Here is a 20711-nt window from a genome sequence, read left to right as displayed (position 1 = left end):
CAACATTAAATAGTATTTACATTTATATGCAAAAATTAGGCAGGTCTCTCAGAGTCTTGAAGAATTCCCTCCATTTACTAAGTTCGGGTTCACCCAGATGTTGATGTAAGAGGCAATACTTGCCCTTTGATCTCTTTGTACCTGCTAAGCATATCACCTCCTAAAATTCCCATGCTTGGGGAATCTCAGCAGCCAGCCACAGAACAGACTTGTTGGAGCCATTAAAGGAGAAATCCTGGATCTGTTAGAGACAGTGGGAGTTTTGCCATTGATTTCAGCAGAGCTAGGACTTTAAATCTCAAAAGAGTGGACATAAAGGGTGATGTTGTGACAAGTCACCACAACAACAACCATGTTTGGGCTAACGTCCACCCTTAATTATACTTGCCCAATGCCACTTGAAGTTAACAGGAGTGTGGGAGTGTTTCTGAGGGCAGAACTGGGCCCTTTAACATGTACGACGCTCTTCGCATGATGCATATTTGTATCAGTAGAGCAATGTGGCTGACTCTTGCAATTTTATCACAAATCTCATGATAGTTGATGTTTTTCTTAAAGACCCAGCTCCTGGAGTCATGGGATTAGGAGATAATCTTTGTTTTGTATTTTTAATTTATTACAATAAATTAGTAGCTCTCATGGTTGCACAGAAAAGAATTAAAATATGACCAAAGGATCAAAAGCCAGAAAGCAAATAAAGAACGGCACATTTATTTTTTCCCCTCACTCGTGATTTTGAAAGGCCTGATTTGTGGTGTTTGAATGCTTGGGGGTGGCAGTGCTGTAAGACAGGATTTCCCGAGGCATTTCCCTTGAGAATAGGGCCAGGCAAGAATAGATCTATGGTGGACCAGTCTCTCTAGAAGGGGAAACATTGAAGTGGAGAGAAGCAAAATTTATTGTGACACTCGGGGAAGGAAAAAAAAAAACAAAACAAAAAAAAACACCCTCAAATTTAAGAGAGCTGACAAATATACCCAGATTGGAAGTCCATTGGGATAAGGACCATGGGCCCAATATCCCACTCTGTTACACCAGTTTAATGATTGTGCAACTCCATTGAATGGATTTAGGAATCAAGCCCCATATCTTCATTCTCTGTAAAGCACCATGCACCAAGTAAAGGGTATATATGCACGTAACCCAGGACCAACTTGGTCACAGGGGCATTGTTTCCTGGCAGTGTCCATCTCTTCTCCAGGACAAAGTCACTGTATACAAATGTTAATTACTATAGGAACTGAATCATAAAAATCATACACACACTCCAATCCCACTGTGATAGCATGAAATCCATTTACGAGAACAGGGAAAGATGCTACCTACAGCAGAATTGAGTATTATTCGTAACAGAATTGAAAATCAAACCCAAGCTCAGCAGATAGATGCTTCCAGTCATTGGGAAGATGCTAAGAAGCAGAACATACACCCACCCACTACCGCTTACATTTGTAACCTAATGAGTTTAATCATTGTACTGAATTAATGTATTTGTCAAGATGATTCCATGCTGAACTCCTAGTTCAAACAAACAAGAGTTGGCTAGAGACAGAGAGTCTCCACCCAACATAGAAAGCCAACAGAAAGAATGCTGAAATCCAAACTCCAGCTATTGAGTAGCAACCACCCAAAAAGGAATTCCCAGAGATTACTATGAAACTTTATGACTCGTTTACCCTATGAAGCCTTGGAAGTAGGATCTGGTCCGAAATCTGTCTGGCATTCAGTTCTGGAGAAGCTGCCAACTGCAATATTTATAAGAAAAGAAGGAAACCCCATCAGAAATTTGAATTGCAGTTCAAAAAAACATGACAGAATCCAGTGGCAGGGCCCAATTCTGCTCCCAATGATCTCAATAGCAAAAATCCATTCATTTAGTAGGTACAGAATTGGGCCAATAATCCTCAATGCATCAGACTCTTTGTTAATATGAAGTAGATTCCCTCTCACCTTTCCTCCCAAGAGGTGAGCTTTTCCCCCAGGAAAATATGTGTTTCTATACTTTTGTTGTTGCCTTGAAGTTACTTATTTTAATACAAAAATCTGCATCTGCTGGTTTTTATTTAGGCAAATTATAGTCCAGTTTCCAAAAGGTGACATTTTATACACATATATGGATCAATGTCTGTAAAACCCTTTTCTTTTTAAACAGTACTCACTACTTACTGCTATTATTCTTTATCATTTGTACTGAGTAGCACCTAGAGACCCCCATATTAAGTTTTTCAGCTGTAGATATGAAAGCATTTTACAAATGCTGGTAAACATCATCATTCCTATTCTAAACTGGGGAAACTGAGGCACAGATCGGTTAAGTTACATGCCCAAGGCCACATGGCAAATCAGTGGCCGTGCTGAGGTTAGACCACTTGATTTATTGTCGGGTACCCTACCAATGGATCACTCACCCTCCAATAATTAAGCAAGCCTTAAAACACATCTGGAAGACACACAAAATCTCAGCACTTGGCCACATGGGAGCACTGTACTAGCCAAAACAGCAGCAGCGTGCAGATCTCTGCAGTGCTGACAGGGTTTATGAAAGCTGGCGGGGGGAGTGGGGGTGCCCAGTTTTAGGGTTAAGACTCAAATCTGCATTTCCCCAAGGTTTGTGGGTTGGGTGTAGCTGCAGTGTTCCAGCCCAGGTTCATTTTAACTCCACTCGACTCTGAAGTACCTTGGCTTTGCTGACTCAAGCATAACCTTTCCCCATCATCTCAAGGTAGTTTGCATGCATTGTGTTTAACTGAAGTAACAGCTGACATGGCTCACATTCGCTGCTGCCGATCCTCCATGGCCTGACACCGAAGCATCACTCTGAGCCGGTGCGGAGCTGAGACGGACACTGGGCACCCAAATCTATCAGTGCATTGTTTCCCTGCTGCATGTGAAAGCAGAGCAAGGAGTCCAAGTGGCAAGGTGCTGAGTCATAGCTCATTTAAAGAGAGGTGTTGCCTCAGCACAGAGGAGCATCACTGGGGAATCAAAGGTAAAGTTTACTTAGGAATTTCTTAACTTCTGCACAGACCCACAGGGAAGGAGGCAGGCATGTCCAGGCAGAGCCCAGTTACTCACCAGCCCATCTTTCTCATCTGGGATTACAGAGAAATATCTTACATTAAAAAGTAATATCTGAAATCAGAGATTTTTTTTCCAGACATCTGTACACATCAGTGTACACACAGTAGAAGCCTCTTCAAATTCAGAGATCATACAGCAACAGGAAATGCAATAGGGGAACCCAAAAAGAGCTAGACACACTGGCATAGTTCCACAGTCACCTCCCACCCAGTGCATCCGCCTACAGCAGAGGTGTTAGAAGCCACAAATACAGCCAAGAATCAGAAATATGTTTCACATCCAACTTAAGTAGTGCATTTTTTGCAGCCCCTGGCAGCCAAGTCTCTATTGAGCCAGGATTTAAAAAAAAAAAAAAAAAAATCCTTCACATAGTTAGAACTTTAAAAAAAAAAAATCCACAAGAAGATATTCCAAACACAGCTGGACCACAACCATGTTTCACAACTGTTTTAAACATTGAGTTTTTTGTTTTTGGGGGGGTTATTTATTTTTTTTCCTAGTACAGAGGGCCAAAATGTCACGTGAATTTTACATTGAGCAATTCTGGGGGAGGAATAGAAATCTTATAACAAACCAGCATTCATCCTCAGGGCTTAACATTTCTGCTTCTAAGTATATTTTAGGATCTCTGGAATGGCTTCTCATTAAAAGGGCAGACTTTTGGTCTCTCTCATTTTTAGCCTTAACCTCTCTTCTGCAAAGATCTGTGCAGAGTTTACCCATGTGATTGCCATAGGTAACCTATACAGTCCTTGGGGTGAACATTATTTACTAGCTAGTTCTCGCTCCCCCGTTGTATTTCCTCCCCAGTCAAGAAAAAATAAATCATATCATGACTTTTTTCCTTTGTTAAGTTTTGCTATTGTGAGACTACAGCAAAAATGTTAACAGCCATATATATGAAATCTATATGCATTTCTAATGTCTGCATCACCAGAATATCTGAGCACCAAACAAAATTTCACACTTCTATAACACCTTCCAACTAAGGATCTCAAAGTGCTTTATAAACTTCAGATCATTTAGCTCTATACCATCACCTTTTAGAGAGCTGCAAAAAAATGAGGCACAAAAAAGTTTATGGCTTGGTTTTCAAAGTTGTTGAACATCTGCTGTTTCCATCAACTTCAACATCTCTGAAAAATCATAGTGACTTGCCAATGAGGCATTTATGGAAGAGCAAGGTCTTTCTTGAATCCAAGTCCCCAAGTCTCATCCTGTACCTTAACCACAAGGCAATCCAGCCTCCATGAATTGAGCATTATCATATTTTCTACTAGTAGAGGGGAGATCCTCCTCACACTCAGGCAGGATTTCACCACTCTCTTGGTCTTACCAAAAGATTTATTAAAATGTGACTTTCCAGTTGAGTTACACATAGAATATCCTTTCCAATATAATGTAAGGAAACTTGTGCAGATCAAACCTTGGAAATCACTTTCTCCATAAATCATGCCACTATTCTCTTTGCATTTGCAGCCCGGATTGTTTAGCTGTATGTTCACAAAAACATGACTGAGGAAACATCTTCTTGAAGTAGGAACAGATCCAACAGCGAGATTCTCTTGCTGCCAAATGAGCTGGGCTTAGGCGTTTTCCGTGAAACCCCTTCATTACTACCGAGACTGCTGAGCAGGCATCACTTTTACAGGCTGCAGCATCAGAGCTTTAAAGAAACAGGGTTGGAATAAGGTACCATGTTCTGGGGAAAAAAAACAAACAAGAACAAACAAGTGGAGATAAGAGGATTTCTGCCCTTCATAGTTTACACACTAGGACATCTATCTGTGCTTAATTTTAGAGAAAAAAAAAAAACAGGATTAAATCCTGTCCCTGAAAATACAGAACTGAGTCTCTTAGACTGTATCTGCTCTTTATTCATGAGCCTGGGGAATTTTTTAAAATACTGACTTTGGAGTCTGTCGATCTAATTGCACTCCTTTTTACTCTCTGTGCAAGATGTCTTTTCAGTTACTCCCCTGTTGCAGGAGTCTGTGTAAGACAAGTTCCTTCAATACCAAAGATATTTAAAAAGAAGAAAAAGGAAAATATTATTTGGTGCCAGGAGTTGATATTTCCAAGCATGAATCATCTTCTGTGGCTAGCTACAGAACATACCATAGAATACACTACTTATATCAAGGAAGTTCAGTATGTCCTATCCAGGTTATCGCTGATTGTTAAAATATATTCGAGAACATACTGAATCTATCCTGTATATTCTGGGTCTTCTCAATGCATGAGCAGACAGACGTGAACTCTTCCTGGAGCATTTGGAGTTAAAGGTCATGCCATGTGTCATTCAACAGGTAATTTCCCTTAGATTTGCAACCAGATCAGAGACATAGCTTTGGACCTCAGTTTAACACTGCATTAATCTCCATACAATATATGCGAGCATGTGTACTATATATAGTAGATTCATTAGGATTTTATTAATTTACAAGGATAAATGATGTAATAATATTCATTCATGTATAAAAATGTGACTTATTTCTGGGGAAAATACCAAGGTCCTAATATGAGGAAATGCTACATTTCTGAAATCTGTTTTTCACACAAAGATTGTAAATCCCAAAATGCAAGATTTTAATGGGTCTTGATGAAAAGTGGATTTCTTTTTGAGACAGTATAAGAGACTGGTATTTCCTGTAAAAATACTAGCACAGTCTCTATGTTATAGATTAGGAAACTATGGTTCTTTTGTTTGAAGATATGTAAGGCAGAATCTGAACAAAGCAGCTTTATTTCTACACCTACAACACTGACTTAAGAAAATATGTTAAAAAACCACTAAGTTGTAACAACATGACTCTCTCTCCTTAGTGTCCAGTCAAACACAATTTAAGCCCATCTGCAAGAAAATGTGAGAATGCAATAGAGCAGTGGCATGGTCCAAATGCCTCTACCTGAGTGCTTTAGTGTAGATGTTTACTACAGCAATGGGAAGGGTTCTTCTGTCATCGCAGGTAATGCACCTCCCCGAGAGGTGGTAGCTACATCAATGGAAGAATTCTTCTGTTGACCTCCTGCTGTCTACACTGGGGGTTAACCTGGCTCAACTCTGTTGGTAAGGGTGTGAATAAGGTAAGTTTTCTATGTACCCCTTTTTTCTCCATTCCACTTCTAGGGGCAGATCCAATGCCCACTGGGACTTGGATCAGGCCCTGTATGCTGCTAATGCCTGTGCAAGTATTAGCAATACCATAAAAGACCATTTCAGAGTAGCAGCCGTGTTGGTCTGTATCCGCAAAAAGAAAAGGAGGACTTGTGGCACCTTAGAGACTAACAAATTTATTTGAGCATAAGCTTTCATGAGCTACAGTTCACTTCATCGGACATCTAAGGTGCCAAAGTACTCCTTTTCTTTCTATAAAAGACCATGTGAAGTTTAATGGGCATGCTTCTCTCACAGTAGTTTCTGACCAATATAGCTCCTTTGGCTTCAATGGAATTACTCTTGATTTGCACCAGTTTGAGTAAGAGGAGAATCCCCCTCACGTGTCTGGAATTTCCTTATAACCATCAACACCCTAGATATTAACTGGACTGAAGAAAAACAAATTCAAAGGTGAAGGTCATGTCTCAAGTAACACCTCGCTGGCCATTGATTTAAGCCATAATACAGGAAGACAGGGAAGTGCAGTTCTGGGGAAAGGCTGTCTAACTCCAGTGCCTGAAAACACAAGGCTGAATATAAAGTGAGCACTGATTGCCTCAGAAGAGCAATAAGTTCCCAGAAAGTCTCTTCTGTCAGGCTTTATTGCACTGAGAAAAGGAAGCAAACAGAGAAATAAAAATCAAACCTTTGCATCTAGTTGAAATTGATATCAAATTAGTTGATGTTGGTCAATATCTTGTTTTCTTTATTTCACTTCTTCTAGACATGCTCAGAGATGTAGCATTTGGCCCATACTATAAATTGCAAAATAAATAAAGTGTACAGGGTAATAATGGTACCTAGCACTGATGCAGCATTTGATACCTTCAGAGTGTTTTACAAGCATTAATTTCTACAACCACCATGTGATATATATGGTTACTCCTTACCACTGTTACAGATGGGAAAACGGAGGAAAAGTAATTCAGTGACTTTTCCAACATCTGTTTCAGGAAGGGAATGGTAAGGAATTCCTGATTTCCAGGTCTGTGCTCAGACCACAGCTGTCTCTCACCCTCCCCTTCCATTATGCCTACATCTATAAAAGCAATCAGTCAGAAAGGTATATGTACCACTGAGATGCTATAAAAATGAGTACTCTATAAATATGTAAGATAGAAAGATTTATGTCCATGAACCAGATCTTCAGCTGGTAAAAGTGTGATAATTTGTTGAGTTGCTGCTCTGATGACTGGGAGATCGCTGAGTGATGTGCGATGTGGTAGCCCGTATCATAAACAACGGACTACCACAAGGCTCTGTACTTGCGCCAACCTTTTTAATATTTACATAAGTGACATGTCTCCAACTAAATCATGAAAATTTGGACAGGCAGATGATCTTGCCATGACAATCTAAGCATCAAACCTCCATGACATTGAAAAAGCATTCACTGAGGGCCTCCAAAATATGGAACAATATTTCCAGAAATGAAGGCTCAAACCAAACCCTGGAAAAACAATAGTAAGCGTATTTCATCTTGATGATAAGAGTGCCAAAACCACACTGAAAGTAGTTTTCTGTGGTAAAAATGTGCAACACGATTACACTCCAACATATCTCAGAGTGAAACTCGACCGCACCCTCTCCTTCCACAATCGTCTTGAGAAGGTAGCTGGAAAGATAAAAACAGGAGCCAACATAATCCAGAAACTAGCAGGTACAACCTGGGGTGTATCAGCATTGCAAACATCTGCAATAGCACTTGTATATTCAGTAGCTGAATATTGTGCACTGGTATGGAGCAGATGCAGCCACACACGACTTGTGGATACCCAACTAAATACAGTGATGCGCTGCATCACAGGAACCCTTAAGTCGACTCCTACACCCTGGCTACCTGTCCTGTCTACTATCGCTCCCCCACTGATACGCCGAACTGCTGCAACATTCCGCGAAGCTCAACCAACCTGTGAAAACAGAGGTCTTCCTATTCACCAAGGCCTTGACAACGCTCCCCCTCCCCGCAACATTGTAAGTCCCGCAAGCCTTTCTGGGAACATTTGTTTAGACTCATGCAATCAGGCTATGATCAGAAGGAGGCTTGGAAAGCAGATTAGGCTAAACAAAACTTAAAAATATAAGCACCTTGTGCCAGATCCCAGGCAGAAGGTTTCTGGGTTTGATCTTCCACAGTCATCTTGGTCAGCTTGGAACTGAATTCGAACCAACCATGGTAGATGCAGGTATATAATGTACAAATGGAAAATCAAGAACGCCCCGGCGTGGCTACCTACTGCCCAGCTTATAAATATGAAGGAGGCATTTACTGCAATAAATTCTGCTACTCCTGATGTAGCCATTTGGCTCAATCAACTTCAGGTGAAATTGCAGTTGATTCTCTACAGCAGCCATATGAAAGAAGAAGTGTGATAGCGCCAATGAAGTCAACCAAACTGCCAAGTTAAATTATACTCGATGAAGCTTCACCAATTTGCTTCATCTGAGCATGTGTCCCCTTGAGTCAAGAGTTCTGAAATCATTATATAATAAAACATACCTTGTACAGAAGCAACTTCATGCAGGTTCTCACACAGCAGCACACTGGACTAGTCAGATTCCATTTCTGGGAATCCATAAAGATCAGCAGTTTGTTCCCAACCATCTCTTAAATATGTTGGCATTGTTCCCGCAGAAAAGGGAAGACAAAATAATCTACTACATTTCCAATTGCAGGAAAGATACAAACTTCAGCAGCATTTTAAAGCCTAGAACTATTTAGCAAATTTGAGCACCCATTCAGCAAGCAGTACCCCGTGATTCCAATAGGGCTACACATGTTGGAGCTAGGCAAGTGGTTAAGTACCTTGCTGAAATGAGATCCTCGCTATTGATCAGAGAAGTTGTGTTGCATGTAAAGGATTTCAATCAAAATCACTCTAATTAGGTGCCCATTGCTTTTAGTATCTCAGTTGTCTTAATGTGGGGCTTAATTGATGCTTAGAGCCTTGCTCAAGCTCTCTTGGAGTGAGTTTCACCCTGCATGCACAGGAATCAGCTTAACTTTGTTAGTCCTGGTAATATGATTAACTTTTGATGCAGATACACTGATTTTAGCTACAGATTCTTTTCTGCTACTAGATTTAATAAAGTAACTTCCATACAGAGAGATACCAGTCAACTATAAACTTAGAGTAACAGGAAAATAAGAACAAGAGGAGTTTTAAGTGTCATCATATTTAGCTAAAGAGTCTTCCTCTATCTCCTTCAGGTTATTAGCTCCCATTAAAGCAGGTAGGCCCAGATTCTCTCTCACAAGAAGTTTCCATTTGGTGCAGCTGAGAGAGGGGATCATATTCTCAAGGCAAATCTTTCCTGCATTGGTTAGAGTAGCCTGGGAGCTGCTGTAATTTGTGCCAGCTGGCAATGGTCCCCGAGAAACTATATACCACCTGGGGATAAGCCAGAGCAAAGTACTGATACCATTACTTGGAGGCCAGGTGTGGGGGGGAGTGGTGCAAGAACCAGATGTACTGGTTCTGCCCCCAGCTGAGAGTTCCCCCCACACCAGGAAAATTCTTAGACAGTCCTTAATGTTTTAAAGGCCTTTAACATATCATTTGAATTCCAGGCCCTTCTAGTATTTTAAAGCAACCAAAAGATACAACTGCCAAGTTAAATTATGGAAGGACTTTTATTGTTTGTTATATTCGGTATCACAATATTCTATATTGTACTATTTGCACATAATGGGTAAGGTTCAAGATTTCACTGAGGCAGATGTAACTAAGTATTAAAATTAATGAGTCTTTTGGAGCAGCAACAGTACCAGCCTTTTCCCAGGACTGTGCATAGTATTGTCACTATGAATTGATATATTATTGCCAAATATAACAGAAAACATTATTACAATCGCCACAGGGAAATACAATGGAAGAGTGTTACGGACTAACAACGCTGCACACCACGTAAAATGACAACATGGTCTGAGTTCTTACAAAGCTAAAGTTTGATTCCACTCTGAAAAAGCGACCCTGCTAAAGTGTTAAAAGTTGCAGTTTATTGTCTTTCTAATTAACTCTCTCTATATGTAAACATGCTTTCCTGCCTATCTGCTAGCCCTGTTAACTGAAAGTCAAACTGAGATTTTTCTGATAGCAGAAGTAAAAAGTCAGCATATATGAATCTTATACACAGAGGGGTGAGATCTGGTGAGTGAGAGTATGCTGTTTTTCATTAGTCACTTTTCTAACCCCACTCACATGCACAAAAGTGGGGGTGGTATAACTTCTAATGCAGATTCTTTAGACCCATTACTATAGCAATAGCAGGCTTGCTCTCCTTCTGTCTCATCATCTCTCTAATTAAGATGGTTGTTACATTGCTTATATTTTGATATTATCTTTTTAATTAGATTAACTTAATTCTACAGACTTGACAAATCAGCTAAAGCAAGAATTTCAGAGATAAAACTCAGATTTCCCTTGCTTTACGCTGATTTACAATAAGAACCTTAACATTTTTAATGTATTTTCTTCCCTTATAAGCTATTGTTTTTAATTATTGAAGAACCCACTAGCCAGCAGCCTTGGGGGTCTAACATTCATTAAATCCACTCTTCAGTCATCACAATGGTAAGGTAAGAAAGCACAAAAGATGAATTCCAACAAAGGAAATTGGTACTGAAACATAAACCCTTAAAGAAACATATGCTGGCAGTTAGTAATACATGTATAAATGGTTTAACATTCCTCCACTTCTTGTATAATTATTGTTCCTATACTGAAGAAACACAGAGGTGAGGAGGAACACGGTGCAGTTGGCCAAGGTGTTGTGCTGAGATTTTGAATTCCAGTCTCTAATGTTGAGTTGCTATGTCATTTTCAAAAAGAAGGACCGGACACTGGGGGCAGTTATAGGGGGCAGACTTTAAAGCCCAGGTGCAGAGCGGAAGTCTGTAGACAAGGTCTTTCTTAACTCTTTTGAAGTGAAAGTCTGGAGGATGTTTACAAAGGGCTTTCATAAGTGCTGTCATAAGGCAGTTACTATGTGGTATCTTCTGTTGATCTTATTAACCTTCTGTTGACCTAATGCAGTGGCTCTCAACCTTTCCAACCTACTGTACCCCTTTCAGGAGTCTGATTTGCCTTCTGTACACTTAACTTAGAAATTACTTGCTTACAAACTCAGACATAAAAACACAAAAGTGTCACAGCATACTATTACTGAAAAATTACTTACTTTCTCATTACCACCATATAATTATAAATCAATTGGAATGTACATATTGTACTTACATTTCAGTGTATATAGAGCAGTATAAACAAATCATTGACCGTATGACATTTTAGTTTGTACTGACTTCGCTAGTGCTTTTTAAGTAACCTGTGGTAAAATTAGGTAAATAGCTAGATGAGTTGATGTACTCTCTGGAAGACCTTAGCGTACCACCATGGGTACACGTTGAGAACCACTGACCTAATGGACAGGAGGTTTTTCATATCCCACTCTCTGTATATCATGGTTCCATCTCTTTTTTTTAAACTGAGATTTGAAGGATAAGCTAGACAAATCCACAGTGTCCCATGTGGTACCCTAACCAGTTAAATCAATTCATGCCAGACTTGAATATAACATATACTGTAGCTGGAGAACCAAGAATGAAATCAAGAAAGCACCATTCACTCCCCAGTTTGGTGCATGTTCCCGGATAATTATATTAATAACTTTGCACTACTAGAGCTTCTTTAAAAGGAGACTCTCAGAGCACTTCACAATCACCCAGAAGAAGAGCTCTGTGTAGCTTGAAAACTTGTCTCTTTCACCAACAGAAGTTGGGCCAGTAAAAGATATTATGTCACCCACCTTGTCCCTCTAATATCCTGGGATCAACACAGCTACAACGATGATACTGAACACCTTCTCCCAGGAAGGTAGGGGAGTCTACCCCCCAAAAAAACGATGAGATGTGGGCATGGTGTAGGATCTGACTTGGGAATACCTAACACCTGCCTCTACTTTGAAAAGCTCAAAGTGCTTATTAAAAACAGGGGTGGGAGAACAGGTCCCCCTTAAGCCTCTCAGGCAGTGGGGTGCCTCTGGGCTTACAGATGGGTATTCTAAGGGGACCTGGGCAAAGCTTTGCAAACAGATGGTTTATTCACTGAAAAACATTATTTTTAAGAAGTCAAAACACTTTAATTCAGCCTTTTCTAAATGAAACATTTCAACTTTCTTTTCAAATTGCAGAGTTACGTTAGAAAATTGCCTAGATGTATTTAAAAACAACAACAAAGGAAAAAAAACCACTGGAAACTAAACTAAACTCAAAATATCTTTTCAGCCAAACAAAACATTTTCATTTTGGGTAGAACTAAAAATTTTGTTTGGGATGGAAGCAATTCTTTTCTGTTTTTTTATTTCAGTGAGAAAAGCCAAAAATATTCCATTTCCTACAACTAATTTTTCCCCCGGTTTAGTTTGGCTAACAAATTGAAAAATCATTCTTCACTCAGCTCTAATCCTGAGTCACAGAGGTAAAACTCCCACTGACTTTGTAATTAAATGCTAAACTGTATGATACTGTTCAGCAGCTACCTGGTGCTCTGTGTGTAATTTACCTTATCTGAGACCAGATCAGCCATACCTGGGCAGTGCATTAAAGGATCTTAGAGTGAACATCTCATGCATCTTTCTGGAATAGAAGCTCTGTGGGGAGTCCACGTCTGGGACAGAGCCTGACCTGCAATCTACTGGGTACAATCAGTACCTGACCGACGTCACTGGGAAAAGTAGCAGGCCCTGTGTGATTTGCTTCAAGTCACACAGGAAGTCAGCAGCAGGGCTGGGAAAAGAGACCAGATTGCTTGACTCCTAGCCCCATGGTGTAACACTGGACAAAGCTCCCTACTTACACAGAAGGGGCTGTATCTAACTCTCTTAGGGAAGCTGAAAGTGTTTTAAAAGCAGCCTAGTCATTCAATAGAGCACAAACTGGTAAAATAAATGAGGGCAGAGTTAGTCAACAGGATTAACCCCTTCACTGCTAGCAGGGGTCACTTAAATCAGTTGAACATTAGGACATTCTTCTAAAGGACAACTGCAGTGGAAAAACTGATTTTATGGAGATAGTCTACTTTCAACCAATGCTATGTCAACTTTTCCAGCAAACACAGGCAATAATATCGAACCAACTCCTATGAATGATGGTACATTTACTAATAACATTTATTAGTAAATGTTAATCAAACTGAAATGAGATATATATTGCAGTAGAGAGAAATAATTAATAGATCCAGATATGCAAATCTGGTAGTTACAGAAAATGGCTTTGTGAGAGCAGTGCTTGTTGTATAACTTAATAGTAAATAGCCCAGATGAGATCAGCTGTGGGGCTGGGGTCAAAGCCATCAGAAAAATAAACCCACCTGCACTAGCTTCCATTTTTCTTTTGAAGGGTTAAGAAGCTTCTTATAAAGAGGCTGTGAAATTAGCTCCATGTTATTGTAAACTGCCAAAGCACTAGGGAGCACTACTGCCAACCCTAAACCTTTAAAAATCATGAATTAGGCTTCAACAAAATTATGAGATTAAAACAACTCATGATTTTTAAACCAAAAAATAATATTGGGGTGGTATTTGTCTTCTAGTTTCTGAGCCCTTGGGAGAGTACATTCAGTTCAGATTTTCAAATCTTTCTCCACAAAGGTAGAAACTTAGATATTTTTGTTTTTAATGAAAGCTCTGATTGTCACATAATCCCTTGACTCCAAGAGCTGAGGTTTTAAGAAAAACACCAATTATCATGAGACAAGTGATAACACTGTAGGCATTGGCAACACTGAGTAATATTGTTTAAAATGGTTCCTGTTATTGGAGTTAATTACAGATCTCATCTGCAGCTATGTGAGGAGGTATTTTCCAGTTGTAACCTGTAGCACTCATTCTATTGCATATTCAAGTTATCAGCAAAAGGTGTGGCGATAAACCTTCCCAGATCAAGACAAACTTATTTGTCTCTCTGTTTAAATTGCACTGTAGATTGGTCTTAAATAAGACACAGTAACTTGTTAGAGTCTTATTGGAAAAACTGCTTTCCAATTAAAACAGATGGTAAGTAACAAGCCCTTATGCAAATTGTTCTAATTACTTTTGAAGTCACTGATCAGTTTCAAATGAGGTCTATGCTTGTGTCATTGGCATTGCTTTTGAAAATTATTTCAGATTTAACAACTGTGTGCACGCATGATTCAGGATAACACTGGCGGCCCACTGTGCACGATAGAGTGTGTAACGTGGACTCTGGTCACACTCCTATGTGTCCTATGTTTGATTTGTCATTACACAGCTTGATGTTCACATTACATAACTACAGATTTTGAAACCAACCACATGGTAAACACAGGCTGTAGTATAAAGCCAAAGATTAATGAAAATCCTCAGAAAAACACTCGCTGGGCCTCTGTTCATTTTCTTTAGTTTCATTTTAAACCATTTTAAAATGATTCAGCAATATGGATGAAAAATCCTGACCGAAAGGCTTAGAGGAATTACAGCAAAGATTATGCAGTATTGATTATAGACGCAAGAATGTTTATTTGTTAGCACCAAACATATTAGACTTTCTCCCATAGAAACCATCCAGAATAATCATGTAATGAGAATGAGACAAATACTGTTCAGTGCATCTTCATTTTCTCCATTGTTCAGAATTAAGTAACATTCTAACCCTTTCTTCAACAGTTATTCATGATCTTGACATTTTCATCTGTCAGCATCATCTAATTGCGAAACACTCCAAATAAGCAGACTTTTCTTGTATCAATAACAAGGGTTCTGAATGCAGGATCATTCTTCATTTCTTTCCTCCCTGTCTCCCCACTCTCTTCTTGGTAAATGAAAAGGCTAAACAGCCCTTTGGTAGGTATATCTTGTCTGCAGCAAATATACCAACTGATAAATTAAGACAAATTTGGAGAACAGACAAACACTAATTTTGAAACTGAAGTCTGTGGTAATATTTGCACTAGCACTAGTAAATCTTCTGAAGTCCTGAGGCTTACACTAAGACAGCAAAATTAATTTATCATAACTACTGGATCCCAGAGAGACTGGGAAGAGTGGACATTGATTGCACAATATGTGGCAATGGCTAAAAAGACTGTATTATAGGTCCCAAATTACAAGTAATGTTTGTGTAATCAAATCTGCACTGGACATCTAGGAATCTTAGACATTTGGTTTTAAGAAAATTTCACTGAGCATTAGAATGAAAACTCAAGCAAACAACAGTGGAGAAAAACATCTCATTTTCAACCCGTATAGTGATAAACACATGAAGATATTTAGTCTCTGCTGCTGGAGCATCTAATTAAAGTTTAGTTACATAGTGAAAATCAGAGTGCAATCTGCACTGTACTGTTAATATATATGTATTGTACATACATTTACGTTATGCATATATAAAGCCCAAGTTAAGGAGGTGCTCCTAAGTAAATAAGGTGGGAGTTGCTCAGCACCTAAGTAAATAAGAATTGAGGGCACAATTGAGGGCTAAAGAGTTAAGGGTTCGAATCCTATACCAGGATTTAACTTCATACCCAGTCTGTGCGGATTTGGTCTTTTTGATCAAATATTTAGGGGCTCAATCTTGCAAAGAGCTGAGGACTCTGACCTGATGTTGCACAGCACTGAACATGTACTTAACTTTAGGCATATGAGCAATTTCATTGACGTCAGTGGAACTACTCTTGTACTCAGCACCTTTCAGGCACAAGCCCAAAGTAAGGTATTTGGTTCAACAGTAGTCCCAACAGTGCACATTGTACAGTGTTATGCAAAAAATAATAATAATAATAATCAAGCAGCATCTTGCTGACAGAAACACCCACTCACAGAAAGTGGTTTCAGTCATGTGTGACCATTTGTTTTTCATTGTATTAATTTTGCAGCAATATAGCCCCTATATATCCACATTTCCTATAACACGTCACCTGCATGCATACAAAGGTATTATTACATGCTTTTCGGGGGGGGCTGCTGCAGTGGAGAGAGTGGAAATCATGAGTATCTGAAGCTAGCCCTGCAAATATCAGAAAAGCAATTTTAATGGCATTACTTAAAAGCCCCCTCTAGCAGAACCTCCTGCTTCTAAGGCATGCAAACTATAGAAGCTTCACATGCCAAGGCCATAGCAGGCAGATATCAAAGATCAAAAAGAAAGCCACAAAAGCCACAGCAGGGGACTGCAAGGCTGCCCAGGGGGAGCAGTTTATGTAAATGAGTTTCCTCCCTCCCACAGTCCAAAGCTGTGTACCACCTTCAAAACTAATAAGGCCCCAGTTCTGCAGTGAGCTAATGCAGAGCTCCATTGTCATCATGGCACTCCATGTGGGTATACGGGGGTTCACCCACACCCAGGTCTTAACAAGATCAGGACCTAAGCAACATTGGGGCTCATCAGAGTGGCTGTCAGGGCTGTTGCACTTCTTCAAGGCCTATCTTTAAGGAAAATGATGTGACTACACAGGATTACATAGAGGGAATGATTTGTTGGGTGAAGTAGGGCCACACTGAGGAAGATCTGTGTGCACCTTGCTACCCAGGTACATGCACATGGTGCATGTGTAGGGCATGTCCTAAGAAATCTGTCTCACATGAGTAATTCTTATTCACACAAGCATTCCCAATTGAAATCAATAAAACTATTTGCATGAATAAGGACTAACTCACAGGATGGGTGGTTAGCAAGGAGCAAGCTCTTAAACTGGGGATCGCATCAGAAAAGTGATGGTTAAACAAATGGCACAGTAGATGTGGTTCCCTAGCACTTGTGATTACAGATCATTTGTTCAGTTTACAAGATGAGAGGATTTTTCTTAATGTCTGTGTAGCAAACCCATCCTGAGATCTGAAAGTCAAGTTGGGTTCCTTCAGTGTATTATAGCACAGTATTAAAGATTACACACCTGGGATTTAATGGACAATATTATTGATGATGCATGAGGCAGAATAAAATCCAGCTCATTCCCCAGTAAGCATGTTGGCCCTGTGGGGCTAACATAAGTTAAACATTGGTTTAGAGCATAAAGTACAAAGAGCTGACTCAAAGACACATGAAACAATATTCTGAGAAAGATGGTGCCAGTTTTACATATGATAAAACCTCAGTAATTCACATGAATGACAGGAAGACACTAACCAATACAGTACATGAGCAATGAATATAACCAAGGATGTACTTTATTTATTTGACAAAATGTCATTTAATTTTAATTATTTATTTTACTTCATCACATTTAAACATTAGTGTTCTGTGGTATAAATTAACAAAGTAAAATTTTAGTAGAACAGGCTTAACAGAAGCCTCACTACAGTGGCCTACTGTTAAATCTTTGCTAAGAAGTAGGTAGAGCAAACCCACCAATTTCCTTGTGTGGGTTGTAAGACTGTCTGATTTCATGTGGGTATTATAAGGTGTGCATCGATGAACCCATTTTGGTGTTCACTTACGGGCCTGATATTGCAGCCATTCTGTACATGCTGCATAATTGGGCTCTGAATCAGTAAGGAAAGTAACATACCACACATGCAAGTTAAGTGTGATATGCATACATGCAACTTCCGCAATATCACTCGTCAAGACTTTTTATTATTTCTTTAACTTTTTTTCTTTTGAATTTAGTAAAATGCTAATTTTTCCCTAAATACTATGGATATGTCAACTTTAGATCCAAACTCTGGCCCCAATTCTGCAGACACTTCTGTCTGAAAGTAACTTGGCACATGTGAGTAATTCCATTGACTTCAATTGACTACTCTCCTATGTAAAATTAAGCACATGCATAAGTGTGTGCAGGGATGTGGCCTACAGACAACTTAATAGTGGCTAGAAAGAACTGTACTAGAATCATAAGAAGAAAAGGAGTACTTGTGGCACCTTAGAGACTAACCAATTTATTTGAGCATAAGCTTTCGTGAGCTACAGCATCCGATGAAGTGAGCTGTAGCTCACGAAAGCTTATGCTCAAATAAATTGGTTAGTCTCTAAAGTGCCACAAGTACTCCTTTTCTTTTTGCAAATACAGACTAACACAGCTGCTACTCTGAAACTAGAATCATAGAATATCAGGGTTGGAAGGGACCTCAGGAGGTCATCTAGTCCAACCCCCTGCTCAAAGCAGGACCAATCCCCAACTAAATCATCCCAGCCAGGGCTTTGTCAAGCCTGACCTTAAAAACTTCTAAGGAAGGAGATTCCACCACCTCCCTAGGTGACACATTCCAGTGCTTCACCACCCTCCTAGTGAAAAAGTTTTTCCTAATATCCAACCTAAACCTCCCCCACTGCAACTTGAGACCATTACTCCTCATTCTGTCATCTGCTACCACTGAGAACAGTCTAGAGCCATCCTCTTTGGAACCCCCTTTCAGGTAGTTGAAAGCAGCTATCAAATCCCCCCTCATTCTTCTCTTCCGTAGACTAAACAATCCCAGTTCCCTCAGCCTCTCCTCATAAGTCATGTGTTCCAGTCCCCTAATCATTTTTGTTGCCCTCCGCTGGATGTTTTCCAGTTTTTCCACATCTTTCTTGTAGTGTGGGGCCCAAAACTGGACATAGTACTCCAGATGAGGCCTCACCAATGTCAATTAGAGGGGAATGATCACGTCTCTCGATCTGCTTGCAATACCCCTACTTATACATCCCAAAATGCCATTGGCTTTCTTGGCAACAAGGGCACACTGTTGACTCATATCCAGCTTCTCGTCCACTGTAACCCCTTTTCTGCAGAACTGCTGCCTAGCCATTCGGTCCCTAGTCTGTAGCGGTGCATGGGATTCTTCCGTCCTAAGTGCAGGACTCTGCACTTGTCCTTGTTGAACCTCATCAGATTTCTTTTGGCCCAATCCTCTAATTTGTGTAGGTCCCTCTGTATCCTATCCCTACCCTCCAGTGTATCTACCTCTCCTCCCAGTTTAGTGTCATCTGCAAACTTGCCAGGGTACAATCCACGCCATCCTCCAGATCATTAATGAAGATATTGAACAAAACCAGCCCGAGGACCGACCCTATAATAAAGGCATAGCCATACATTGGACCAGGAGGGCTAGAGAGGGAAATGAGTGCTAGTCAGCTAGAATATTAGGAACTTTTTTCTCCATTGTTCTCTGCTCCTTTGGTTTGAGTATTTAGGTTTGTTGTCCTCTGGCAGCTTGTTACTGAACAGATTTGCTGAGCCTGTACCATGGGTTTCAGATGGCTAAAGATGTTCCTTGGCTCAAACAAAGGGTGCTTTAAAATTAGGAGTATCCCGCGGAGAGGAGCAGTGGGATGCACTCACACACACTCAGCTCTACCAGGAAATCAGAGGGCGGATGGTACCGAGCCTTTCGGTGTCAGTGGCCTCCAGCTCTAATCTCTCCGCCTCCCTAGACACTTAAAATAGACATACGGAGCCTTTTGACATCCTGAGCACTGGCAGCACCGGCTGCATTAACCCTGGCAGCAAAGATTAAATACAAAAGGCATCGGGGTGAGGAAAGAACCAGCGACCCAGCTGGCAACGGGGAGTCCACCGTGCCCCTCACAGGCTCACCCCAGCGCCTGCCTCCGCCCCCCCGAACTGGGGGACCCCCACTCCCAATGCCCCCCCTCGGCCCCCAAGCCCCCACCTGGGGGATGTACACGCGCCGAGCTCCGCACCTCTGGCCTGGCGAGGGGCCCCCCCAAGACCCGACCTGAAGCCGGCACAGGCTCCAAGGCGCCGGCCTCTCCCCCCGGTGCAGGGTCCCTGGGTGGGAGCGCCCGGCTCCCCCCAGCACCGCACCCCGAAGCCGGGGGCAGAGCGCAGGCTGGGGCACGGTCCCTCCGCAGGGCTCCTGCGCTCAGCCCCTACCCCAGCAGGAGAGCGCCCCGCACGGGGCTTGGCATCCCGGCCAGCCCGGCTTCCCCCCCGCCCCGCCCGTGCCCGCGCCCGCTGGGACCCGCAGCCCCTACTCACAGGCGGGGACCCTAGGCGCGTCCTGCGCTTCCCTCTGCCGGGGCTCCGTGCGCTCCGCGCCGCCGGAGCGGCCAGTCGCCGCCCAGTGGCCTCCCCAGCCTAGCGGGCGGGGCAGCGTCTGGAGAGCGGACTGCTGCCGGGAAGATCCCCGCACAGGCCCATGTGCAGAGCCGGGCGCTTCCCCAAGGTGGCTCCCAGCTCCGGATGGAGTCAAGTTCTGAGAGGCCCGATTCCGTCCGGCCCCCCATTGCCTGCAGCCCTGCGCTCCACCCCAGCCTTGCTTCCGCTCCCCGATGGCTCCAGCCCCTGGCTCTGAATCCTTCCGTCTCCCCAGCAACAGCCCTCAAGCAGGGGCCCTGGATAGGGTATTTATTATTTCCCCCCTTTCACCAATGGGGTAACACTGGAGCACAGAGAAGTGAATGACTGTCGCAGGGACACCAGGAGTGATGGGGGGCTGGAGGGGCTAAAAAAAATCCATGGGTCCTGATTCCCAGGCCACTGATCTGACCATTAGAACCTGAAACCCT

At 41.5% G+C, this 20711-nt stretch overlaps 1 protein-coding gene across 4 annotated transcripts in view; it reads right to left on the bottom strand.

Moving 5' to 3' along the window:
- KIAA1210 (KIAA1210 ortholog) overlaps positions 1-20369 on the bottom strand; it is a 90064-nt gene extending 69695 nt beyond the window's left edge. For 2 of the 4 annotated variants that reach the window (XM_074962576.1, XM_074962577.1), the window contains exon 1: positions 1677-1743. In XM_074962576.1, the coding sequence (XP_074818677.1) occupies positions 1677-1723 (47 nt within the window). In that variant the 5' untranslated portion in view covers positions 1724-1743. Of the gene's footprint in view, positions 1-1676; positions 1744-20181 lie in introns of those variants that run through there. The other 2 variants (XM_074962579.1, XM_074962580.1) reach the window with 2 other exon arrangements.
- Positions 20370-20711: the final 342 nt, after the last annotated feature.

This window comes from Natator depressus, chromosome 9 (genome assembly GCF_965152275.1).
Source record: "Natator depressus isolate rNatDep1 chromosome 9, rNatDep2.hap1, whole genome shotgun sequence".
In the NCBI taxonomy this organism is placed as follows: Eukaryota; Metazoa; Chordata; order Testudines; family Cheloniidae; genus Natator; species Natator depressus.
Note: the sequence above shows the minus strand (reverse complement) of the source record. Positions and strands in the feature narration are given on the sequence as shown.